Raw genomic sequence first — 26250 nt, 5'->3', positions numbered from 1 at the left:
CAGCGATGATCGATATCACATCAATATCGGATCAATGCTGAATCGGTTTCGCAGTCTCCAGCCCAGGCACTCTGTCTCCCACTACCACAGTCCCAGTATCTGTGTCTCCTAGTAGCTCACTCTATCAGTCACTGTGTCTCCCACTACCACAGTCCCAGTATCTGTGTCTCCCAGAATCACAATCCCAGTCGCTGTGTCTCCCAGAATCACAATCCCAGTCGCTGTGTCTCCCACTATCACAGTCCCAGTCGGTGTCTCCTACTAGCTCAATCCCAGTTGCTGTCTCCCAGTATGTTTTTCCCAGTCGCTGTGTCTCCCAGTATGTCATTCCCAGTCTCTGTGTCTCCCAGTATGTCATTCCCAGTCGCTGTGTCTCCCAGTATGTCAATCCCAGTCGCTGTGTCTCCCAGTATGTCATTCCCAGTCGCTGTGTCTCCCAGTATGTCATTCCCAGTCGCTGTCTCCCAGTATGTCATTCCCAGTCGCTGTGTCTCCCAGTATGTCATTCCCAGTCTCTGTGTCTCCCAGTATGTCATTCCCAGTCGCTGTGTCTCCCAGTATGTCATTCCCAGTCTCTGTGTCTCCCAGTATGTCATTCCCAGTCGCTGTGTCTCCCAGTACCTCAGTCTTATAAGAGACAGTGCGTTTGTGTTTTTCAGGGTCTGTTTATCGTTCACAGCGATTCTGTCATCTAGAAAAAGCCTATGGTGCGCGGTTCTGTAATGATAATATTAATGATCATAATCCCAATGAAGGGAGGCACGGTGGCGCAGTGGTTAGCGCTGCTGCCTCACAGCTCCAGGGTCCTGGGTGCGATTCAGACCTCAGGGGTCTGTCTGTGTGGAGTTTGCATGTTCTCCCCGTGTTCGCGTGGGTTTCCTCCCACAGTCCATGCTGGCTAGGTGGACTGGCCTCTCTAAATTGCCCCTTAGCTGCCCTGCGATGGACTGGCGTCCCGTCCAGGGTGTGGTCCCGCCTTGCGCCCCTGTGTCTGTCGGGTCAGGCTCCGGCTCACCGCGACCCTCTATAGGATTAAGCGGTCACAGATAATGGATGGAGGGCTAATCACAATAATAAAATAAACAGTTCTGGAAGCAGAAGTCCTTTCTTTTCTTTTTTCTTCATTCTAAACCAGCACAGAAGACTCAGAGTACAATGCAACGTGATAAACTGTGAAGCCAGTCACTGCCTAATGAGATTGAAACGCGCAGGACTCGCCGCTAGCGCTACACGCACGCTTTCGGGTGTCTAGAGCACCACCTGCTGGTCACAATTGGACATGACAGCCAGAACACTGCAAGCTGTTTTTTAAAGCTGGAGGGGGGACTTGGGAGTCCTGATGTTATTGATTTTGTTTTGTATCAATTCTTCACATTTTTGTGAACCTGCATTACCTTTATCTTTTCGATTTTTTTTCACCTTTTGCTACACAACCGTTTTCCGTTTTCAATTGTTTATATATATATATAAATAAAATAATGAATGAAATTAAAAAAAAATGATATTAAAAATGATAATACAATTAAAATAATATAAAAAATACAAACCATCCGATACAAAAAACAAGTTAAAAAAGATATAAAATAATAATAATAATAATAATAATAATAATAATAATAATAATAATCCTTTTATTCATTTTTTTGTTGTCATAAATTGAAGTCTGCACCACCACCTGCTGGACAGAATTTGACATGAAAAAAATATATATAATAAAAATCAATGAATTGAAATCAAATGAAAAAGAAACAAACCAAAAAATAAAACAAAAGATCATCTGAAAACGGACGCGTTGGCGGCTGGAAGTCTCTCTCAGTGTCTTCAACAGAAATCTTAAAAGGAAGTTAATAAACCCAGCGAGAAGCGTTTCCGCTAGGGGCCCCGTCTCTCAGTGCCTTCCTGTTCAGTCACTATCGACGGCTGTGACACAAAGTGGATCCGAGACGCTGAGAAAGATTCCGAATGGAAACCTTCATCAGCGCCTTGATTCAATTTCTTTAAGTGTTTCAAACAGGCGACCTCACCACCTTTCAACTCATAGCTCTAAATGTAATGGCAACACAAATCAGGGTAATGACCCTATAATCCTAATAATAATAATAATCAATTAATCACTCATCTTCATCATCATCGTCATCATCATCATCATCATCATCATATATAAAAATGATAACAATCAAATCCCTTCACAATATCATGAACACTGTGAATTGTCTGGGTATTTATAACACCATAGCTGAAAAAAAAAACATACAATTATGAAATTAGTGTCACCCCCCCTCCCCCTCCCTCCCCTCCCCTCTCTCCCTTTGCAACAGAAAAAAAAGAAATACAACGAACGACAGGAATATTATAATATTAAGATATTTCCAAACCCCGCGTTAGGGCTGCCACCCTACACCCTTCTTAAAACTTGGAACGAAACCCCTCCGAAGCCCCAGAAGTCCGCGGGGCCCCGGCACACTTCAAGCCTTGAAGCCCGGAATCCCTCTGCGTGCCGCATCTAGCCTGCCCGGCTTGCCTCCGTGGTTTGCACGTGTTTGAGTTCCTGCTCCAGTCTCTGCGCTCTCTCCCTCCTTCTCTCAGTCCTGCTCGCTGGCAGCCTGCCTGGCGCTCTCCTCGCTGCCGGAGGTGGAGGAGGCGGGGCGAGGGGGCGGGAGGGAGAGGCGGGGCAGCGGGAGGGGCAGGGGGAGGGGCAGGGTGCAGGAGCCGGTCCCCCTCGCTGCTCGAAGGCTCTGTATCCTCCGACACTCCGGGCAGATCCGGATGTGGGTGCAGCTCCTGGGGGTTTGTAGCTGCGGGGGAGGGGGGTGAGGCGGTGGGGGGGGCGGGGGGGTGGTGTTGGCGCTCCGGGGGTCTTCCAGGAGTCTCTGGGGCCCCGGGCCCAGCTCCGAGGGGCCCCCCGCCGCCGCGGCCCCCAGGGTGTTGGAGGAGGAGCAGGAGGTGTGGCCCCCCCCGGTCAGGGGCCCGGCCCCCGAGTAGAGCTTGCCGTTGCTCAGTCGCATCTCCCGGACCAGGCGGAGGGGCTTCGGGGTGGAGAGGGAGAGCCGGCCGCGGCGGGGGAAGGGGCGTCTCCTCCGGGAACGAGACGTCTTCTTACAGGAGACCGCGTTCTGGAACTCACTGAGCATCTCCTGACACACCGAGATCTGAGAGGGGAGGGGAGGGGAGGGGAGGGGGAGAAGAGGGGAGACGAAGGGATAAAGGGTCAAGGTGTTTTTACACAGCAGACCAAAATCTGACACACACACACACACGCACACAGTGACGCACACTCAATGACACACACACACACAGTGATGCACACGCAGTGACACACACACACGCACACACACACACATAGTGACACACACACACGCACACACACACACGCACACACAGTGACGCACACTCAATGACACACACACACACAGTGACGCACACTCAGTGACACACACACACGCACACACACACACACACACACAGTGACACACACTCAGTGACACACACACACAGTGACGCACACACACACACATAGTGACACACACACACACAGTGACGCACACACACACATAGTGACACACACACACAGTGACGCACACACACACACAGTGACGCACACACACACACACAGTGACGCACACACACACACACACACAGTGACGCACACACACACACGCACACACACACACACACAGTGACGCGCACACACACAGTGACGCACACACACACACACACACACACACACACACACAGTGACGCACACACACACACACGCACACACACACACACACACACACAGTGACGCACACACACACACACAGTGACGCACACACACAGTGACACACACAGTGACACACACACACACACATAGTGACACACACAGTGACGCACACACGCACAGTGACACACACACACACACATAGTGACACACACAGTGACGCACACACACACACGCACACACACACACACACACACACAGTGACGCGCACACACACAGTGACGCACACACACACACACACACACACAGTGACGCACACACACACACGCACACACACACACACACACACACAGTGACGCACACACACACACACAGTGACGCACACACACAGTGACACACACAGTGACACACACACACACACATAGTGACACACACAGTGACGCACACACGCACAGTGACACACACACACACACACAGTGACGCACACACACACACACAGTGACGCACACACACAGTGACACACACAGTGACACACACACACACACATAGTGACACACACAGTGACGCACACACGCACAGTGACACACACACACACACACAGTGACGCACACACACACACACAGTGACGCACACACACAGTGACACACACAGTGACACACACACACACACATAGTGACACACACAGTGACGCACACACACACAGTGACGCACACACACACACACAGTGACGCACACACACAGTGACACACACAGTGACACACACACACACACATAGTGACACACACAGTGACGCACACACGCACAGTGACACACACACACACACACAGTGACGCACACACACACACACAGTGACGCACACACACAGTGACACACACAGTGACACACACACACACACATAGTGACACACACAGTGACGCACACACACACAGTGACGCACACACACACACACAGTGACGCACACACACAGTGACACACACAGTGACACACACACACACACATAGTGACACACACAGTGACGCACACACGCACAGTGACACACACACACACACACAGTGACGCACACACACACACACAGTGACGCACACACACAGTGACACACACAGTGACACACACACACACACATAGTGACACACACAGTGACGCACACACACACAGTGACGCACACACACACACACAGTGACGCACACACACAGTGACACACACAGTGACACACACACACACACATAGTGACACACACAGTGACGCACACACGCACAGTGACACACACACACACACACAGTGACACACACACACACACACAGTGACGCACACACACACACACACACAGTGACGCACACACACACAGTGACACACACACACACACAGTGACGCGCACACACACACACACACACACAGTGACGCACACACACACACACACACACAGTGACGCGCACACACACACACACACACACAGGTTTCGCTGCACCTACTCTGCTTGCTCTGGGTTTGTGTTTGTGGGTTTGCTGGCTGTCTCGTACCTCGTCTGATTCTGCCGTGCGCCGCGTCGACCACACGAACTCCATGACAGCGACGAAGACCGCGATGATCAGCCCGCAGATCAGAACCACGAAGATCCCTCCGATATTCTCCATCCCCAGCCCTGCCGCACAGGGACCGATACTCAATAATCAATCACTCAGAACAGTAATACAGCTATGATCAATACCACGCAGATCAACCCAATAGACTACACAGTGACAACACAAACCACACACTCACACTCACACTAAACACACACACTCACACTAACACACTCACACACCCACACACACACACACTCACACTAAACACACACACACACCCACACACACACTATTATAATTCTTATCCTCGTTAGTGCTGCAGTCTGGGGGTCTGGGGGTCTGGGTGTTTGGGGGTCTGGGGGTCTCTGGGTCTGGGGGTCTGGGTGTTTGGGGGTCTGGTTGTTTGGGGGTCTGGGGGTCTCTGGGTCTGGGTGTCTCGGGTCTGGGGGTCTGGGGGTCTCTGGGTCTGGAGGTCTGGGTGTTTGGGGGTCTGGGGGTCTGGGTGTTTGGGGGTCTGGGGGTCTGGGGGTCTGGGTGTTTGGGGGTCTGGGGGTCTGGGGGTCTGGGTGTTTGGGGGTCTGGTTGTTTGGGGGTCTGGGGGTCTCTGGGTCTGGGTGTCTCGGGGTCTGGGGGTCTCTGGATCTGGGGGTCTGGGTGTCTGGGGGTCTCTGCTCTCACCCTTTGCCCGGTGGTCCTCCTCTTTGGGACACTTGCCTCCCTCCCACCACTTCCTCTTCAGGATGTCCAGACGGTTGTTCTCCTGCAGCTGCAGGATCGCCAGGGTGATATCGTCACGGAACGGGGAGCCTGCGGACACACGGCAAGCACAGGTCAGCACACACGCCAAGCACAGGTCAGCACACACGCCAAGCACAGGTCAGCACACACACCCAGCACAGGTCAGCACACACACCCACCCAGCACAGGTCAGCACACACACACCCAGCACAGGTCAGCACACACACCCACCCAGGACAGGTCAGCACACACACACCCAGCACAGGTCAGCACACACACACACCCAGCACAGGTCAGCACACACACACACCCAGCACAGGTCAGCACACACACACACCCAGCACAGGTCAGCACACACACACACCCAGCACAGGTCAGCACACACACACACCCAGCACAGGTCAGCACACACACCCAGCACAGGTCAGCACACACACCCAGCACAGGTCAGCACACACACACACCCAGCACAGGTCAGCACACACACCCAGCACAGGTCAGCACACACACACACCCAGCACAGGTCAGCACACACACACACCCAGCACAGGTCAGCACACACACACACCCAGCACAGGTCAGCACACACACCCAGCACAGGTCAGCACACACACACACCCAGCACAGGTCAGCACGCACACCCAGCACAGGTCAGCACACACACACACCCAGCACAGGTCAGCACACACACACCCAGCACAGGTCAGCACACACACACACCCAGCACAGGTCAGCACACACACACCCAGCACAGGTCAGAACACACACCCAGCACAGGTCAGCACACACACACACCCAGCACAGGTCAGAACACACACCCAGCACAGGTCAGCACACACACCCAGCACAGGTCAGCACACACACCCAGCACAGGTCAGCACATAGCGGACACGCTGAGTGTATCGCTGTGTGAGTCGCTGTGTGTGTCGCAGTGCGAGTCGCTGTGTGATTCTCTGTGTGAGTCGCTGTGTGATTCTCTGTGTGTGTCGCTGTGTGATTCTCTGTGTGTATGGCTGTGTGAGTCGCTGTGTGATTCTCTGTGTGTGTCGCAGTGCGAGTCGCTGTGTGATTCTCTGTGTGTGTCGCTGTGTGAGTCGCTGTGTGATTCTCTGTGTGTGTCGCTGTGTGATTCTCTGTGTGTGTCGCAGTGCGAGTCGCTGTGTGATTCTCTGTGTGTGTCGCTGTGTGAGTCGCTGTGTGTATGGCAGTGTGAGTCGCTGTGTGTATGGCAGTGTGAGTCGCTGTGTGATTCTCTGTGTGTGTCGCAGTGTGTGTCGCAGTGTGAGTCGCTGAGTGTATCGCTGTGTGTATGGCTGTGTGATTCTCTGTGTGTGTCGCTGTGTGAGTCGCTGAGTGTATCGCTGTGTGTATGGCTGTGTGATTCTCTGTGTGTGTCGCTGTGTGATTCTCTGTGTGTGTCGCAGTGTGTGTCGCTGTGTGATTCTCTGTGTGTGTCGCAGTGTGAGTCGCTGTGTGATTCTCTGTGTGTGTCGCAGTGTGTGTCGCTGTGTGATTCTCTGTGTGTGTCGCTGTGTGAGTCGCTGTGTGATTCTCTGTGTGTGTCGCTGTGTGATTCTCTGTGTGTGTCGCAGTGCGAGTCGCTGTGTGATTCTCTGTGTGTGTCGCTGTGTGAGTCGCTGTGTGATTCTCTGTGTGTGTCGCTGTGTGATTCTCTGTGTGTGTCGCAGTGTGTGTCGCTGTGTGATTCTCTGTGTGTGTCGCAGTGTGATTCTCTGTGTGTGTCGCTGTGTGATTCTCTGTGTGTGTCGCAGTGTGAGTCGCTGTGTGATTCTCTGTGTGTGTCGCAGAGCGAGTCGCTGTGTGATTCTCTGTGTGTGTCGCTGTGTGATTCTCTGTGTGTGTCGCAGTGTGAGTCGCTGTGTGATTCTCTGTGTGTGTCGCTGTGTGAGTCGCTGTGTGATTCTCTGTGTGTGTCGCAGTGCGAGTCGCTGTGTGATTCTCTGTGTGTGTCGCTGTGTGATTCTCTGTGTGAGTCGCTGGGTGATTCTCTGTGTGAGTCGCTGTGTGAGTCGCTGTGTGATTCTCTGTGTGTGTCGCTGTGTGATTCTCTGTGTGTCGCAGAGCGAGTCGCTGTGTGATTCTCTGTGTGTGTCGCAGTGTGTGTCGCAGTGTGAGTCGCTGTGTGATTCTCTGTGTGAGTCGCTGTGTGAGTCGCTGTGTGATTCTCTGTGTGTGTCGCTGTGTGAGTCGCTGTGTGATTCTCTGTGTGTGTCGCAGTGCGAGTCGCTGTGTGATTCTCTGTGTGTGTCGCTGTGTGATTCTCTGTGTGTGTCGCTGTGTGATTCTCTGTGTGTGTCGCTGTGTGATTCTCTGTGTGTGTCGCAGTGTGAGTCGCTGTGTGATTCTCTGTGTGTGTCGCAGTGTGTGTCGCAGTGTGAGTCGCTGAGTGTATCGCTGTGTGTATGGCTGTGTGATTCTCTGTGTGTGTCGCTGTGTGAGACGCTGTGTGATTCTCTGTGTGTGTCGCAGTGCGAGTCGCTGTGTGATTCTCTGTGTGTGTCGCTGTGTGATTCTCTGTGTGTGTCGCAGAGCGAGTCGCTGTGTGATTCTCTGTGTGTGTCGCTGTGTGTGTCGCAGTGTGAGTCGCTGAGTGTATCGCTGTGTGTATGGCTGTGTGATTCTCTGTGTGTGTCGCTGTGTGAGACGCTGTGTGATTCTCTGTGTGTGTCGCAGAGCGAGTCGCTGTGTGATTCTCTGTGTGAGTCGCTGTGTGATTCTCTGTGTGTGTCGCAGTGTGTGTCGCAGTGTGTGTCGCTGTGTGATTCTCTGTGTGTGTCGCTGTGTGAGTCGCTGTGTGATTCTCTGTGTGTGTCGCAGTGTGAGTCGCTGTGTGATTCTCTGTGTGTGTCGCTGTGTGAGTCGCTGTGTGATTCTCTGTGTGTGTCGCAGTGTGAGTCGCTGTGTGATTCTCTGTGTGTGTCGCAGTGTGAGTCGCTGTGTGATTCTCTGTGTGTGTCGCTGTGTGATTCTCTGTGTGTATCGCTGTGTGATTCTCTGTGTGTGTCGCTGTGTGATTCTCTGTGTGTGTCGCAGTGTGATTCTCTGTGTGTGTCGCTGTGTGATTCTCTGTGTGTGTCGCTGTGTGAGTCGCTGTGTGATTCTCTGTGTGTGTCGCAGTGTGAGTCGCTGTGTGATTCTCTGTGTGTGTCGCTGTGTGATTCTCTGTGTGTATCGCTGTGTGATTCTCTGTGTGTGTCGCTGTGTGATTCTCTGTGTGTGTCGCTGTGTGATTCTCTGTGTGTATCGCTGTGTGATTCTCTGTGTGTGTCGCTGTGTGATTCTCTGTGTGTATGGCAGTGTGAGTCGCTGTGTGATTCTCTGTGTGTGTCGCTGTGTGATTCTCTGTGTGTATGGCTGTGTGATTCTCTGTGTGTGTCGCTGTGTGATTCTCTGTGTGTGTCGCTGTGTGATTCTCTGTGTGTGTCGCAGTGTGAGTCGCTGTGTGATTCTCTGTGTGTGTCGCTGTGTGATTCTCTGTGTGTATGGCTGTGTGATTCTCTGTGTGTGTCGCTGTGTGATTCTCTGTGTGTGTCGCTGTGTGATTCTCTGTGTGTGTCGCAGTGTGAGTCGCTGTGTGATTCTCTGTGTGTGTCGCTGTGTGATTCTCTGTGTGTGTCGCAGTGTGAGTCGCTGTGTGATTCTCTGTGTGTGTCGCTGTGTGAGTCGCTGTGTGTATGGCAGTGTGTATCGCTGTGTGTATGGCTGTGTGATTCTCTGTGTGTGTCGCTGTGTGAGTCGCTGTGTGTATCGCAGTGCGAGTCGCTGTGTGATTCTCTGTGTGTGTCGCTGTGTGATTCTCTGTGTGTGTCGCAGTGTGAGTCGCTGTGTGATTCTCTGTGTGTGTCGCAGTGCGAGTCGCTGTGTGATTCTCTGTGTGTGTCGCTGTGTGATTCTCTGTGTGTGTCGCAGTGTGAGTCGCTGTGTGATTCTCTGTGTGTGTCGCTGTGTGAGTCGCTGTGTGTATCGCTGTGTGATTCTCTGTGTGTATGGCTGTGTGATTCTCTGTGTGTGTCGCTGTGTGATTCTCTGTGTGTGTCGCAGTGCGAGTCGCTGTGTGATTCTCTGTGTGTGTCGCTGTGTGATTCTCTGTGTGTGTCGCAGTGTGAGTCGCTGTGTGATTCTCTGTGTGTGTCGCTGTGTGATTCTCTGTGTGTGTCGCAGTGTGAGTCGCTGTGTGATTCTCTGTGTGTGTCGCTGTGTGATTCTCTGTGTGTGTCGCAGTGTGAGTCGCTGTGTGATTCTCTGTGTGTATGGCTGTGTGATTCTCTGTGTGTATGGCTGTGTGTGTCGCTGTGTGATTCTCTGTGTGTGTCGCAGTGCGAGTCGCTGTGTGATTCTCTGTGTGTGTCGCAGTGCGAGTCGCTGTGTGATTCTCTGTGTGTGTCGCAGTGTGATTCTCTGTGTGTGTCGCAGTGTGAGTCGCTGTGTGATTCTCTGTGTGTGTCGCTGTGTGATTCTCTGTGTGTGTCGCTGTGTGATTCTCTGTGTGTGTCGCAGTGTGAGTCGCTGTGTGATTCTCTGTGTGTGTCGCAGTGCGAGTCGCTGTGTGATTCTCTGTGTGTGTCGCTGTGTGATTCTCTGTGTGTCGCAGTGTGATTCTCTGTGTGTGTCGCAGTGTGAGTCGCTGTGTGATTCTCTGTGTGTGTCGCTGTGTGATTCTCTGTGTGTGTCGCAGTGTGAGTCGCTGTGTGATTCTCTGTGTGTGTCGCAGTGCGAGTCGCTGTGTGATTCTCTGTGTGTGTCGCAGTGCGAGTCGCTGTGTGATTCTCTGTGTGAGTCGCTGTGTGATTCTCTGTGTGTGTCGCAGTGTGATTCTCTGTGTGTATGGCTGTGTGATTCTCTGTGTGTGTCGCAGAGCGAGTCGCTGTGTGATTCTCTGTGTGTGTCGCAGTGCGAGTCGCTGTGTGATTCTCTGTGTGAGTCGCTGTGTGATTCTCTGTGTGTGTCGCAGTGTGATTCTCTGTGTGTGTCGCTGTGTGTGTCGCTGTGTGATTCTCTGTGTGTGTCGCAGTGTGATTCTCTGTGTGAGTCGCTGTGTGATTCTCTGTGTGTGTCGCAGTGTGAGTCGCTGTGTGATTCTCTGTGTGTGTCGCTGTGTGATTCTCTGTGTGTATGGCTGTGTGATTCTCTGTGTGTGTCGCAGTGTGATTCTCTGTGTGAGTCGCTGTGTGATTCTCTGTGTGTGTCGCAGTGTGAGTCGCTGTGTGATTCTCTGTGTGATTCTCTGTGTGATTCTCTGTGTGAGTCGCTGTGTGATTGTCTGTGTGTGTCGCTGTGTGAGTCGCTGTGTGATTCTCTGTGTGTGTCGCTGTGTGATTCTCTGTGTGTGTCGCTGTGTGATTCTCTGTGTGATTCTCTGTGTGAGTCGCTGTGTGATTCTCTGTGTGTATGGCTGTGTGTGTCGCTGTGTGATTCTCTGTGTGTGTCGCAGTGCGAGTCGCTGTGTGATTCTCTGTGTGTGTCGCTGTGTGATTCTCTGTGTGAGTCGCTGTGTGATTCTCTGTGTGTGTCGCAGTGTGAGTCGCTGTGTGATTCTCTGTGTGTGTCGCTGTGTGATTCTCTGTGTGTGTCGCTGTGTGATTCTCTGTGTGTGTCGCTGTGTGATTCTCTGTGTGTGTCGCAGTGTGAGTCGCTGTGTGATTCTCTGTGTGTGTCGCAGTGTGAGTCGCTGTGTGATTCTCTGTGTGTGTCGCAGTGTGTGTCGCAGTGTGTGTCGCTGTGTGATTCTCTGTGTGTGTCGCAGTGTGTGTCGCAGTGTGTGTCGCTGTGTGATTCTCTGTGTGTGTCGCAGTGTGAGTCGCTGTGTGATTCTCTGTGTGAGTCGCTGTGTGATTCTCTGTGTGTATGGCTGTGTGTGTCGCTGTGTGATTCTCTGTGTGTGTCGCAGTGCGAGTCGCTGTGTGATTCTCTGTGTGTGTCGCAGTGTGAGTCGCTGTGTGATTCTCTGTGTGTGTCGCTGTGTGATTCTCTGTGTGTGTCGCTGTGTGATTCTCTGTGTGTGTCGCTGTGTGATTCTCTGTGTGTGTCGCAGTGTGAGTCGCTGTGTGATTCTCTGTGTGTGTCGCTGTGTGATTCTCTGTGTGTGTCGCTGTGTGTATGGCTGTGTGTGTCGCTGTGTGATTCTCTGTGTGTGTCGCAGTGTGAGTCGCTGTGTGATTCTCTGTGTGTGTCGCAGTGTGAGTCGCTGTGTGATTCTCTGTGTGTGTCGCAGTGTGTGTCGCTGTGTGATTCTCTGTGTGTGTCGCAGTGTGAGTCGCTGTGTGATTCTCTGTGTGTGTCGCAGTGTGTGTCGCAGTGTGTGTCGCTGTGTGATTCTCTGTGTGTGTCGCAGTGTGTGTCGCAGTGTGTGTCGCTGTGTGATTCTCTGTGTGTGTCGCAGTGTGTGTCGCTGTGTGATTCTCTGTGTGTGTTGCAGTGTGAGTCGCTGTGTGATTCTCTGTGTGTGTCGCTGTGTGAGTCGCCGTGTGTATGGCAGTGTGTTGTTCTCTGTGTGTATGGCAGTGTGTTGTTCTCTGTGTGTATGGCAGTGTGTGTATCGCTGTGCGAGTCGCTCCGCAGTCCTGTTACCCAGGGGCATGCCGATGCCGTAGCCCTTGGTGTCCAGCAGCCCCCCGATCTGGGTGAGGTTGCAGTTGAGCCAGCGGTGGTACTCGTTCATGGTGCTCTCCAGCAGGAAGGCGTACTTGGAGTTGACCACGCGGGCGATGCCCTCCTCAGTGCTCTTCACAAACACGCTGGGCTGCTTCGATTGCATGTAGTTCCACATGCGCTGGTACGTCTGGTACCGCGAGTTCTGACAGGGGAGAGGGAGAGAGTGAGAGAGAGAGAGTGAGAGAGAGAGAGGGCACGGGGGAGGGAGGGAGAGAGGGAGTGAGGGAGAGAGAGAGTGAGGGGGAGGGGGAGATGGTACGTGCCTGGAAGAAGGTCATGGTGCTCCCCCCGTGGATGGTCCCGTACTCGATGTTGGTTTGGTCCGCCAGGTCGTCAGCCGACTCGATGGGAACCTCCATGCGCTGCACGGTGAGGAAGGCAGCGAGGTTAGCCGTGTACGAGGAGATGATGATCAGAGTGAAGGCCCACCTACAAAACACCAGGAGCATTACTGCTGCCTCCCTCTCCCCTCTCCCTCTCCCTCTCCCTCTCCCTCTCCCTCTCCCTCTCACTCTGCCTCCCTCTCTCCCTTTCCCTCTCCCCTCTCCCTCTCCCTCTCCCTCTCCCTCTCCCTAACCCTGCCTCCCTCTCCCTCCCTCTCCCTCTCACTCTGACTCCCTCTCTCCCTTTCCCTCTCCCTCTCTCTCTACTCCTGCCTCCCTCTCCCTCTCCCTCTCCCTCTCCCTCTACCCCTACCCCTGCCTCCCTCTCTCTCTCTCTCTACCCCTTTCCCTCTCCCTCTCCTTCTCTCTCTCTCTCCCTCTACCCCTGCCTCCCTCTTCCTCCCTCCCTCTCTCTCCCTTTCCCTCCCTCCCTCCATCTCCCTCTACCTCTCCCTCTGCCTCTCTCCCTCCCCCCCTTTCCCTCCTTCCCTCCCTCTACCCCTTTCCCTCCCTCTCTCTCTACTCCTGCCTCCCTCTCCCTCTGCCTCCCTCCTTCTCCCTCTCTCCCTCTACCCCTCTCTCTCTACCCCTTTCCCTCCCTCCCCCTCTCCCTCTCTCTTAACCCCTGCCTCCCTCTCCTTCTCCCTCTCCCTCAGTCTCTCACTGACCAGACCCCGCTGACGCAGCGTGTTGACAGGGCCCTCGGCATGATCTCGGAACCCTGCTGCATGAATCCCCCCACTGGGAACCACAGGCTGTTTCCCAGTGTGTACTGGTTTTCCAAAATGTCCCGTCGGTCTTGCAGACAGGGGTGAGGGTTGTACCACTCGTAGGGGCTGAGTCTGGGGGAGAGAGGAGGAATCGGGTGAGCGAGAGACAGGGAAGACCTTAGTTAAGTTACACAGGTGAGCTAGACAGGTAAGATCTTAGGTGAGTTAATTTAGTCAGTCAGGTGAGCTAGATAGATAAGTAATGTCTCAGGTGAGTGTGTGTCTCAGGTGAGTGTGTATCACAGGTGAGTGTGCGTCTCAGGTGAGTGTGTGTCTCAGGTGAGCGTGTCTCAGGTGAGTGTGTGTCTTTCAGGTGAGTGTGTGTCTTTCAGGTGAGTGTGTATCTCAGGTGAGTGTGTGTATCTCAGGTGAGTGTGTGTCTCAGGTGAGTGTGTATCTCAGGTGAGTGTGTGTCTCAGGTGAGTGTGTTATCTCAGGTGAGTGTGTGTATCTCAGGTGAGTGTGTGTATCTCAGGTGAGTGTGTGATCTCAGGTGAGTGTGTGTCTCAGGTGAGTGTGTGTCTCAGGTGAGTGTGTCTCAGGTGAGTGTGTGTCTTTCAGGTGAGTGTGTGTCTTTCAGGTGAGTGTGTATCTCAGGTGAGTGTGTGTCTCAGGTGAGTGTGTGTATCTCAGGTGAGTGTGTGTCTCAGGTGAGTGTGTGTCTCAGGTGAGTGTGTCTCAGGTAAGTTGGTTACCTGGCTGCCAGGAACAGCACGCAGCTCACAGCCAGGTATGCCAGCAGCATGAAGAGCCAGACCGCTGGAGAGAAAGGATCGAGGAACGAGAAGTACCCCGGCTTCCGACCCTGAGAGAGGGGAGAGGAGGGAGGAGAGGGGAAGAGAGGGGAAGAGAGAGGAGACAGGAGGTGTTATATAGTGTAAATGATACACTCATAGCTCTCCTGTGGTGAAAACAGCTTATTGAGAGAGAGAGAGAGAGAGGGGGAGAGAGAGAGAGAGAGAGAGGGTTGAGCTCCTCGGTGTTCCTCGACCAGGAACACTGCGACGGGTGACAGGCAGCTGCTGCAATGTCTTTGAGATCCACTAGAGGTCCCCAGCGCATCAAACATCAAGTGACAGCTCCACCACACAGCACTCATCTCCTAACACAGCATACCAACACCTCTCTCTTTCTCTCACCTCTCTTCACTCCCTCCTTCTCTCCCTCTCACCTCTTCTCTTATGCTAATATAGGATACTAACACCAATCTCTCCCCTCTTCCTCCTCTCCCCTCTCTCGCCTCTCCCTCCCTCTCTCCCCTCCATCTCCTCTCCTCTCCTCCTCTCCCTCCTCCCTCCCCTCTCTCATCTCCTCTCCCTTCCTCTCACCATGTGCATTCTGTACAGGATGCTGATCCCCAGGGTCATGAAGGGTTTGGAGAAGTCGATCACTTTCTTACCCCCCCCCTCCCCCCTCACTCTCCTCTCCCCTCCACTCTCCTCTCCCTCCTCCCTCCCCTCTCTCATCTCCTCTCCCTTCCTCTCACCATGTGCATTCTGTACAGGATGCTGATCCCCAGGGTCATGAAGGGTTTGGAGAAGTCGATCACTTTCTTACCCCCCCCTCCCCCCTCACTCTCCTCTCCCCTCCACTCTCCTCTCCCTCCTCCCTCCCCTCTCTCATCTCCTCTCCCTTCCTCTCACCATGTGCATTCTGTACAGGATGCTGATCCCCAGGGTCATGAAGGGTTTGGAGAAGTCGATCACTTTCTCTCGCTCCGCTGTGATGGTGAAACCAGCCACCGCCAGGTCAGCTTTCTGAGAGAGAGAGAGAGAGGGAGAGGGAGAGGGAGGGGGAGAGGGAGAGGGAGAGGTAGGGGGAGAGGGAGAGGGAGAGGGAGAGGGAGAGAGAGGGAGAGAGAGAGAGAGAGAGAGTGAGAGGGAGCGAGGGAGAGAGAGAGAGGGAGAGGGAGAGGGAGAGGGAGAAAGAGAAAGGGAGGGAGGGAGAGGGAGAGGGATAGTGTGTTAGTCCCAGTCTGATTCCCCTGCTGAATCGTAGTGCGTTATCCCCCTCCCCCGCTGGTTCTGTTACCCGGTTGATCAGCTCCCCCACCATGCCGGTCCAGGACCCGTTGGGTTCTGGCGCCCCGTACAGCCCGTCGTCCACCAGCTTGATGCGAAACTTGAACTTGAGGATGTCGGCGAGCTCCTTCAGCATGTCCACGCAGAACCCCTCGTACCGACCGTTCCCCTGCAGCTCCTGGTAGTTCGACTTGCGCATCACGTACGGGTTCTCCTGCGGGGGACGGAGGGAGAGATACAGGTCACCGTCAGAGACCGGTCTGCATCTCTCTGTCTGCCTGGCGTCTGTGTTTGTTTTACCAATATGGATGTGATGAAGAAAGTGCTGGTTTTGACCTTACCAATATGGCAGCGATAAGGCCAGTGGTGGTTTTGACCTCACCAAAACAAATGTGATGAAAACAGTGTTAGGTGTGACCTTACCAATATGGATGTGGTGAGACCAGTGCTAGTTGTGACTTTACCAATATGGTGGTGATAGTGGTGTTTTTTGACCTCACCAACATGGTGGTGCTGAGAACTGCATTAGTTGTGACCTTACCGATAGGGTGGTGATAAGGACAGTGGTGGTTTTGACCTCACCAACACAGATGTGATGAGAACAGTGTTAGGTGTGACCTTACCAATATGGATGTGGTGAGACCAGTGCTAGTTGTGACCTTACCAATATGGTGGTGATGATCAGCGTTTTGTTGGTCAGGGTTTCTGACACGTTGATATCCAGCGTCGTGGCGTTCATCGCTAGCGTGTTGTTAGAATACCAGATACCAATCTGAGAGACGGAGAGAGGGAGAGGGAGGGAGAGAGGGAGGTGGAGAGGGAAAGGGGGAGAATGTTAATTAAAATAAGTGTAACTGATATAAGAGACAGGGTCAGCTGTAGATATTAACTGATATAACAGAGGACAGCCCTTGTCCATTTGTGACCCCTGTGTGACCCCGTTCTGACCTCTTTGTGACCCCCGCGGTGCTTCTCCAGGATTCGGAGGGTGTAGTTGGTTCTCTGGCCTTTACTGTTGAACTCCACGCGACCAGTGAGCCCATCATACTCCACCTGAGAGAGAGGGGAGAGGGGAGAGGGGAGAGGAGAGATGAGAGGGAAGAGGGAGAAGAAGGGACTGAGAGGAGGGAGAGAGGGGACAGGGAACAGGGAGAGGGAGAAAGGGAGAGAGAGGGATAGAGGGATGTCTAGGTAGAGTTAGAAATGAATGGAGGGTGGGATGGATGGAGGAAGGGCTGGAAGGAGGGATGGATAGAGGGAGGGAGGGATAGAAGGAGAGAGAGGGGGGATGGATGGATGGAGGGGATGGACAGAAGGAAGGATGGAGGGAGTGTTTCTCACCATCCTCAGGTAGTTCATGAGGCTGGTCCCGTGCTGCCAGATCTGAGGGGAGGTGCAGGACAGCGGCTTCACCCCGATCTCCTGACTGCGATTCAACTCCCGCACTGCACTAACTACCACGTGCACCGCATCAAACATGAGAGCTGAGGAGAGCTGAGAGAGAGAGAGAGAGAGAGAACGCACTGACTACCACATGCACCGCATCAAACATGAGAGCTGAGGAGAGCTGAGAGAGAGAGAGAGAGACCACACTGACTACCACGTGCACCGCATCAAACATGAGAGCTGAGGAGAGCTGAGAGAGAGAGAGAGAGAGAGACCGCACTGACTACCACGTGCACCGCATCAAACATGAGAGCTGAGGAGAGCTGAGAGAGAGAGAGAGAGAGAGAGAGAGAGACCGCACTGACTACCACGTGCACCGCATCAAACATGAGAGCTGAGGAGAGCTGAGAGAGAGAGAGAGAGAGACCGCACTGACTACCACGTGCACCGCATCAAACATGAGAGCTGAGGAGAGCTGAGAGAGAGAGAGAGAGAGAGAGAGAGACCGCACTGACTACCATGTGCACCGCATCAAACATGAGAGCTGAGGAGAGCTGAGAGAGAGAGAGAGAGAGAGAGAGAGAGACCACACTGACTACCACGTGCACCGCATCAAACATGAGAGCTGAGGAGAGCTGAGAGAGAGAGAGAGAGAGAACGCACTGACTACCACGTGCACCGCATCAAACATGAGAGCTGAGGAGAGCTGAGAGAGAGAGAGAGAGAGAGACCGCACTGACTACCACGTGCACCGCATCAAACATGAGAGCTGAGGAGAGCTGAGAGAGAGAGAGAGAGAGAGAGACCGCACTGACTACCATGTGCACCGCATCAAACATGAGAGCTGAGGAGAGCTGAGAGAGAGAGAGAGAGAGAGAGACTGCACTGACTACCACGTGCACCGCATCAAACATGAGAGCTGAGGAGAGCTGAGACAGACAGACAGCTAGCCAAACAGACTCACAGACAGACAGACACACAGACAGACAGACAGACAGACACACAGACAGACAGACAGGCTCAGAGACAGACAGACACACAGACATGCAGACAGACACACAGACACGCAGACAGACACACAGACACGCAGACACACAGACACTCACAGACAGACACACAGACACACAGACTCACCGCTGGCCCGGGGTACAGGCTCATCTCGCAGTTCTCTCTCCAGGACATGTTGAGACTCCTCAGGAACTCCACGTAGAACGGGTGGGTCGTGTTGAGCATGGAGAAGCCCAGGATGTTAGACTGCTCGTCCACTATATCATCCAACCGGAGCAGAGGGAAATCCTGGGGGTGAGGAGGGGAGAGAGGGGAGAGGGAGGTGGGAACGGGAGAGAGTCATTTCCACAAATCAGATGCGCACAATGATTTCCGGACTGGACCACTGTAAGTGATCGCAGTCTCCAGCCATGCTGGCTCCTCAGACACAATCGAGGCAGGCTTACCATAGTCGTGAGGATGTACTTGTAGAACGCTGACGTCATCCCCAACTCTGCAGCCTGAGAAGAGAGAGAGGTAAAGCACAGAGAGGTCTGGTAAAGCATAGGGAAGCATTGTAAAGCACAGAGAGGTGTGGTAAAGCATAGGGAAGCATTGTAAAGCACAGAGGTGTGGTAAAGCATAGGGAAGCATTGTAAAGCACAGAGAGGTGTGGTAAAGCATAGGGAAGCATTGTAAAGCACAGAGAGGTGTGGTAAAGCATAGGGAAGCATTGTAAAGCACAGAGAGGTCTGGTAAAGCATAGGGAAGCATTGTAAAGCACAGAGAGGTCTGGTAAAGCTTAGGGAAGCATGGTAAAGCACAGAGAGGTCTGGTAAAGCATAGGGAAGCATTGTAAAGCACAGAGAGGTCTGGTAAAGCATAGGCAAGCATTGTAAAGCACAGAGAGGTCTGGTAAAGCATAGGCAAGCATGGTAAAGCACAGAGAGGTCTGGTAAAGCATAGGCAAGCATGGTAAAGCACAGAGAGGTCTGGTAAAGCATAGGGAAGCATGGTAAAGCACAGAGAGGTGTGGTAAAGCACAGGGAAGCATGGTAAAGCACTGTGCTGTCCCCTGTCCTGTGCTGCCCCGCTCTCACCTTCCTCAGTATGAGGTATGACACGGAGGCGTTGGCGTCGATGATGATGGTGCCGATCTTGTCGTCCCGGATCTCCTTCAGCAGGGGGGTGGGGTCCTGGCTCTCGTCCAGCATGCGGATCGACAGCGTGTCCCGCGAGATCAGGAAGTGCCGCACCAGCTCCTCCAAGCGCAGGAGACCTGCAGCGAGGGGGGTTATACTCACAGTGAGGCTGCTGTATACTCACAGTGAGGCTGCTGTATACTCACAGTGAGGCTGCTGTGTGCTGTGCTGTGTGGGTGGGTGTGGGTGGGTGTGTGTGTGTGGGTGTGTGTCAGTGTCTGTGTGTGTGTGTGGGTGTGTGGGTCGGTGTATCAGTGTGTGTGTGTGTCTGTGTGTGTGTGTGTGTGTGTGTGTCTGTGTGTGTGTGGGGGGGGGTGTGTCTGTGTGTGTGTGTGGGGGGGGTGGGTGTATCAGTGCGTGTGTGGATGTGTGTTGGGTGTGTGAGTGGGTGTACGTGTGGGGTGTGTCTCAGTGTGTGTGGGTGTGTGACTGTGTATCAGTGTGGGTGTGGGTGTCTCAGTGTGTGTGTGTGTGTGTGGGTGTGTGGGTGTGTATCAGTGTGTGTGGGGGTGTGTATCAGTGTGGGTGTGGGTGTGGGTGTGTGTGTGCGTGGGGTGTGTGGGTGTGTCTCAGTCTGTGTGTGTGGGTGTGTGGGTGTGTATCAGTGGGTGTGGGGGTGTGTATCAGTGTGGGTGTGTATCAGTGTGGGTGTGGGTGTGGGTGTGGGTGTGGGTGTGCGTGGGGTGTGTGGGTGTGTATCAGTGTGGGTGTGTGTGTGCGTGGGGTGTGTGGGTGTGTATCAGTGTGTGTGGGGGTGTGTATCAGTGTGGGTGTGTATCAGTGTGGGTGTGGGTGTGGGTGTGTGTGTGCGTGGGGTGTGTGGGTGTGTATCAGTGTGGGTGTGGGTGTGGGTGTGGGTGTGCGTGGGGTGTGTGGGTGTGGGTGTGGGTGTGGGTGTGGGTGTGGGTGTGTCTCAGTGTGGGTGTGGGTGTGGGTGTGGGTGTGTGTGGGGTGTGTGGGTGTGGGTGTGGGTGTGCGTGGGGTGTGTGGGTGTGTCTCAGTGTGGGTGTGGGTGTGTGTGGGTGTGTCTCAGTGTGGGTGTGGGTGTGGGTGTGGGTGTGGGTGTGTCTCAGTGTGGGTGTGGGTGTGGGTGTGGGTGTGCGTGGGGTGTGTGGGTGTGTCTCAGTGTGGGTGTGCGTGGGGTGTGTGGGTGTGTCTCAGTGTGGGTGTGGGTGTGTCTCAGTGTGGGTGTGGGTGTGGGTGTGGGTGTGTGTGGGGTGTGTGGGTGTGGGTGTGGGTGTGCGTGGGGTGTGTGGGTGTGTCTCAGTGTGGGTGTGGGTGTGGGTGTGTCTCAGTGTGGGTGTGGGTGTGGGTGTGGGTGTGTGTGGGGTGTGTGGGTGTGGGTGTGGGTGTGCGTGGGGTGTGTGGGTGTGTCTCAGTGTGGGTGTGGGTGTGGGTGTGTCTCAGTGTGGGTGTGGGTGTGGGTGTGTCTCAGTGTGGGTGTGGGTGTGGGTGTGGGTGTGTGTGGGGTGTGTGGGTGTGGGTGTGGGTGTGGGTGTGCGTGGGGTGTGTGGGTGTGTCTCAGTGTGGGTGTGGGTGTGTCTCAGTGTGGGTGTGGGTGTGGGTGTGGGTGTGTGTGGGGTGTGTGGGTGTGGGTGTGGGTGTGCGTGGGGTGTGTGGGTGTGTCTCAGTGTGGGTGTGGGTGTGGGTGTGTCTCAGTGTGGGTGTGGGTGTGGGTGTGGGTGGGGTGTGTGGGTGTGTCTCAGTGTGGGTGTGTGTGGGTGTGTCTCAGTGTGGGTGTGGGTGTGGGTGTGGGTGTGTGTGGGGTGTGTGGGTGTGGGTGTGGGTGTGCGTGGGGTGTGTGGGTGTGTCTCAGTGTGGGTGTGGGTGTGGGTGTGTCTCAGTGTGGGTGTGGGTGTGGGTGTGGGTGTGTGTGGGGTGTGTGGGTGTGGGTGTGGGTGTGTCTCAGTGTGTGCAGCTGCACTCTCACACTCTGCCTTGGCGCAGATCAGGCTGGTGGAGGGGAAGCTGAAGAAGCTCAGGATGGCTCTCAGGGCCAGGCTCAGGTCCTCGTTGCTGGGGTACAGGCTGACCGAGGCAAAGCGCAGGTAGGGCAGGCGGGGCGTCTCCTCGGGACCGATCTTCACATGGGGGACCTGAGAGAGGGGATGGGGGGAGGAGGGGGGAGGAGGAGACACATACTTTGGTATTATGACATGATTTCAATTGCCTGTACCCATACACACTGCTGGTAACCACTTGCAGACCCATGATGTCGTGTCAGTACCAGACAGACAGACAGACAGACGTGGCCGCAGTGCAGCACTGTGCAGTGTCTCCATGGCAACGCATGCACTCACCTCTTTCTCCCCGCAGATGTGACTGACAGTAGAACCAGAGGCGGGGCTGGAGGCGGGGCCTAACACAGAGACCACACCCTTCGGCAAGATCTGACACACTGAGAGAGAGAGCGAGAGAGAGATTGAGACACACAAAACATACATATGAATCATTATATTATTATAACCCTCTCTGTGCTTCACAGTGCTCCCCTATGCTTTATCATGCTTTCACTGTCCTTTATTACACTTTGCTGTGCTTTTTATATGAGAAAATTTTATCAGGATTAGTAATTGTGCTTTGTTTTTTAATATGCTTTACCAGACCTCTCTGTGCTTTACAATGCTTCCCTATGCTTTACCAGACCTCTCTGTGCTTTACAATGCTTCCCTATGCTTTACCAGACCTCTCTGTGCTTTACAATGCTTCCCTATGCTTTACCAGACCTCTCTGTGCTTTACAATGCTTCCCTATGCTTTACCAGACCTCTCTGTGCTTTACAATGCTTCCCTATGCTTTACCATGCTGGTGCTGGTCTGTACTGGTGCTATACTGGTACTCACTGGTGTCAGTGGTCTCGTACTGGGAGTCTCTCTGCAGCTCGAATATCTCCACCTCCACCCTTGCCTTCGCTGGGACCTCGGTGATGCTGTTAATATTCTCACGAGCCAGAGCTAGAGCCAGCCTCTCCCCTCGACCACACACTGTCTGATCATCAAGGATAGCGGCTGAGAGAGAGGAGGAGAGAGGAGGAGAGGAGAGGAGAGAGAGGAGAGGAGAGAGAGTTAATACACTGAGACACACACTAGAGCCAGCCTCTCCCCTCGACCACACACTGTCTGATCATCAAGGATAGCGGCTGAGAGAGAGGAGGAGAGGAGAGGAGAGAGAGGAGAGGAGAGAGTTAATACACTGAGACACACACTAGAGCCAGCCTCTCCCCTCGACCACACACTGTCTGATCATCAAGGATAGCGGCTGAGAGAGAGGAGGAGAGGAGAGGAGAGAGAGGAGAGAGTTAATACACTGAGATACACACTAGAGCCAGCCTCTCCCCTCGACCACACACTGTCTGATCATCAAGGATAGCGGCTGAGAGAGAGGAGGAGAGGAGAGGAGAGGAGAGGAGAGGAGAGGATAGGAGAGGAGAGAGAGGAGAGAGTTAATACACTGAGATACATTGAGTCAATCAGGGCTAGAGTCAAAGCACCGTCCTCAAGGCAGACACGTCAATTTAAAAACACATATTTCAGTGATTGCAATTAATTTAATGATTGCAAACACGGTACAAAGATTAAATATCCCCCCCCCCAGGAAGCGAGCGAGCGTGCGTTATGCAAATCCGCTTCTCTCCATATTTCCACAGCAGGGAAATGCAGAAAGGTCACGTCTGCATTAATCAGTATTAGGACCTCATTAAAACGCACCCGCTGTCGGGCCCGATACTACATATCTGTAATGGCGTTGGTCCTTCCGTCACCCAGATTATGATTCAATGTCTTTGTATTTTAATAGAAACGTCGCTGCCGTTTAAACAAGCCTCTGTTTTCAGCCTATATTAGCTTAAATATCTCTGCTGGGAGCGGCGCTGAATGCTTTCATTACCGTGCTGGTGAATTAATAACAACACGCTGCCAGGAGTAGAACATGACATTATAGAAAGAGAGAGAGAGAAAGAAAGAAAGAAAGAAAGAAAGAAAGAAAGAAAGAAAGAATAAAGTGGAATAATCATACTGTGATATTATTGGTCCATGTGGTGTATACGCAATGAGGTGAACATTACCAGTCAGTGCAGTGTTATTGATCAGTGCAGTGTTATTGATCAGTATTGCTGATCAGTGCAGTGTTATTGATCAGTATTGCTGATCAGTGCAGTGTTATTGATCAGTGCAGTGTTATTGATCAGTATTGCTGATCAGTGCAGTGTTATTGATCAGTGCAGTGTTATTGATCAGTATTGCTGATCAGTGCAGTGTTATTGATCAGTATTGCTGATCGGGCTCCTCACCCATTCGCAGTGAAGACAGCACGGCTCCTTGGCTGTAAGGGGGCGGGACCATGGTCAGAAACAGGAAGAGGAAGTGAATCGACAGCAGCAGCAGTGCTGGCAGAGCCGGCATCTTCTTCTCCTCCTCATGGAGAACGGTCGGTTTGCAGCCCCGCTGACGCCACCTGCAGCACGGGAGGAGACATTGCGGGTTAAAATACAACACTGCACTGTACCAGTGCATACAGCATAACTACAGGACTGCATACAGGAGAGAGAGGAGGAGGAGAGAGAGGGAGGGGGAGAGGAGGAGGAGGAGAGAGAGGGAGGGGGAGAGAGGAGAGAGAGAGGGAGGGGAGAGGAGGAGAGGGAAGGGAGAGACAGAGAGAGGAGAGGGAGAGGAGGAGAGGGGTGGAGGAGGAGGAGGAGAGAGAGGGAGGGGGAGAGGAGAGGGAGAGGAGGAGAGAGAGAGGGAGGGGGAGAGGAGGAGGAGGAGAGAGAGGGAGGGGGAGAGGAGGAGGAGAGAGAGGGAGGGGGAGAGAGGAGAGAGAGGGGAGAGGAGGAGAGGGAAGGGAGAGACGGAGAGAGGAGAGGGAGAGGAGGAGAGGGGTGGAGGAGGAGGAGAGAGAGGGAGGGGGAGAGGAGAGGGAGAGGAGGAGAGAGGGAGGGGAGAGGAGGAGGAGGAGGAGAGGGAGGGAGGGGGAGAGGAGGAGGAGGAGGAGAGAGAGGGAGGGGGAGAGAGGAGAGAGAGGGGAGAGGAGGAGAGGGAAGGGAGAGACGGAGAGAGGAGAGGGAGAGGAGGAGAGGGGTGGAGGAGGAGGAGGAGGAGAGAGAGGGAGGGGGAGAGGAGAGGGAGAGGAGGAGAGAGGGAGGGGAGAGGAGGAGGAGGAGAGGGAGGGAGGGGAGAGGGAAGGGAGAGACGGAGAGAGGAGGAGACAGAGGGAGGGGGAGAGGAGAAGAGAGGAGGGAGGGAAGAGGGAGAGGAGGAGAAAGGGAGGGGAGAGGAGGAGAGAGGGAGGGGAAAGAGGGAGAGGAGGAGAGAGAGGGAGGGGAGAGAGGGAGAGGAGGAGAGAGAGGGAGTCAATGTGAACATTAGGAAGAGGCATTACAAAAATAATTACAACCTGGTCACATGAGAGCAAGAGATAAAGAGAGGGAGAGGAGAGGAGAGAGGGAGGGGAGAGGAGGAGGAGAGAGGGAGGGGGGGCTAAGCTAAGCGAAGCACTTGAGATTCAATGAATATCCGAGTAGAGCCGGAACTGAGCGGCTATCAGTCAGCCTGAGAGAGAGAGGAGGGGAGAGAGAGGGGAGGGGGGATGGAGGAGAGAGAGAGACTGTCTCCAACTGAGAGAGAAAGGAGGGGGGAGAGAGAGGGAGAGACACTGTCTCCAACTGAGAGAGAGAGGAGGGGGGGAGAGAGAGGGAGAGACACTGTCTCCAATTGAGAGAGAGAGGAGGGGGGAGAGAGAGGGAGAGACACTGTCTCCAACTGAGAGAGAGATGAACCTGCTAGTGCCCCCTAGCCCTCCAGATTGGAACCCAGGCCTCCAGAGGAAGGTGAAAGGCTGGTCTAGTGCATTAACATGAACCCGCTAGCGCCACCTAGCCCTCCAGATTGGAACCCAGGCCTCCAGAGGAAGGTGAAAGGCTGGTCTAGTGCATTAACATGAACCCTCTAGCGCCACCTAGCCCCCCAGATTGGAACCTGCTTAGCCACTCAAAAAAAAAAAAAAAAAAAAAAATTGATTAAGCAGATCAGAGCTTGTCAGCAGTTAAACAATGAGATTAATAGACCAACAGAACAGAATGTCTTTCAACTGTGACATCAGGACACTGTGACAGCTTACAGCCCTGACCGAACTCAGGCTTGACCCCACAGTGCTGCCTCTCATCTGGGTCTAAAGCACAGACAACATCATGTCTATTGACACTGCCACAGTGTGGTCTATTGGCACTGCTACAGTATTGGCTATTGACTGTGTGTCTGTAGCCTGAAGCATGAGATGGATATTGGTCTCTGAAACAATTAGCTAAGCTTCTGATATGCAAATGTGTGTAATTCTGCCAGTAAGGGGGGGGGGAGAGAGAGAGAGAGAGAGAGAGAGAGAGAGAGAGAGAGAGAGAGAGAGAGAGAAGCTGGGAGGGAGAGAGAGATTAGGAGGGAGAGAGAATCAGTCAGAGGTAGAGAGAGAGAGAAAGGGAGGGAGAGACAGAGAGAGGAAGGAGAAGGAAGGTCAAACTGCACTAATGTGCGAACGAAACATCTGGCTGGTGATTCAGTCTCCCCCGAGCTCTGCAGTGCCAGCTTGTCAGGCAGAGCTGCACGCTCACCCCCTCACCAGCAGGGGGCAGCGCTCCGAATACTCGCCTCGCCGGACGGCAAAGTGCCAGACGGGCCTCAGAAAGCGAGGGATGGCGGGTCGCGGTTCTGTGTTTCCGACAGACAGCCGTGCAGTCGCGGTTCCAACACATTAGCATATCTAACACTGTATACCATTAATAAACAGTGTTACAAAAAAATTATGATTCCAAGCAGTTTGAAAACAGAGTGCAAACGTAAAT

General features: G+C 53.6%; 1 protein-coding gene across 2 annotated transcripts; it reads right to left on the bottom strand.

Annotated features, from left to right (window-relative positions):
• Positions 1-505: 505 nt before the first annotated feature.
• Positions 506-23898, bottom strand: LOC131730378 (glutamate receptor ionotropic, kainate 5-like). 2 transcript variants are annotated; one of them, XM_059020468.1, is made up of 19 exons: positions 23710-23898; positions 22265-22429; positions 21722-21819; positions 21352-21517; positions 19320-19498; positions 18687-18740; positions 18367-18528; positions 17188-17340; positions 16795-16899; positions 16511-16618; positions 15857-16060; positions 15469-15582; positions 14521-14630; positions 13724-13897; positions 12936-13101; positions 12589-12814; positions 5941-6069; positions 5170-5339; positions 506-3149 (listed from the first exon to the last, which is right to left on the bottom strand). In XM_059020468.1, the coding sequence occupies exons 1-19, from the start codon at positions 23819-23821 to the stop codon at positions 2583-2585; spliced, it is 3162 nt and encodes a 1053-aa protein (XP_058876451.1). In that variant the 5' UTR covers positions 23822-23898; the 3' UTR covers positions 506-2582. The 2 variants fall into 2 exon arrangements, with proteins under 2 accessions (XP_058876451.1, XP_058876452.1); XM_059020469.1 differs by having other exon boundaries at positions 5218-5339.
• Positions 23899-26250: the final 2352 nt, after the last annotated feature.

The sequence above is a fragment of the Acipenser ruthenus genome, unplaced genomic scaffold (assembly GCF_902713425.1).
Source record: "Acipenser ruthenus unplaced genomic scaffold, fAciRut3.2 maternal haplotype, whole genome shotgun sequence".
NCBI classification, from domain to species: domain Eukaryota; kingdom Metazoa; phylum Chordata; class Actinopteri; order Acipenseriformes; family Acipenseridae; genus Acipenser; species Acipenser ruthenus.
This window is presented reverse-complemented; position numbering and strand designations above follow the sequence as displayed.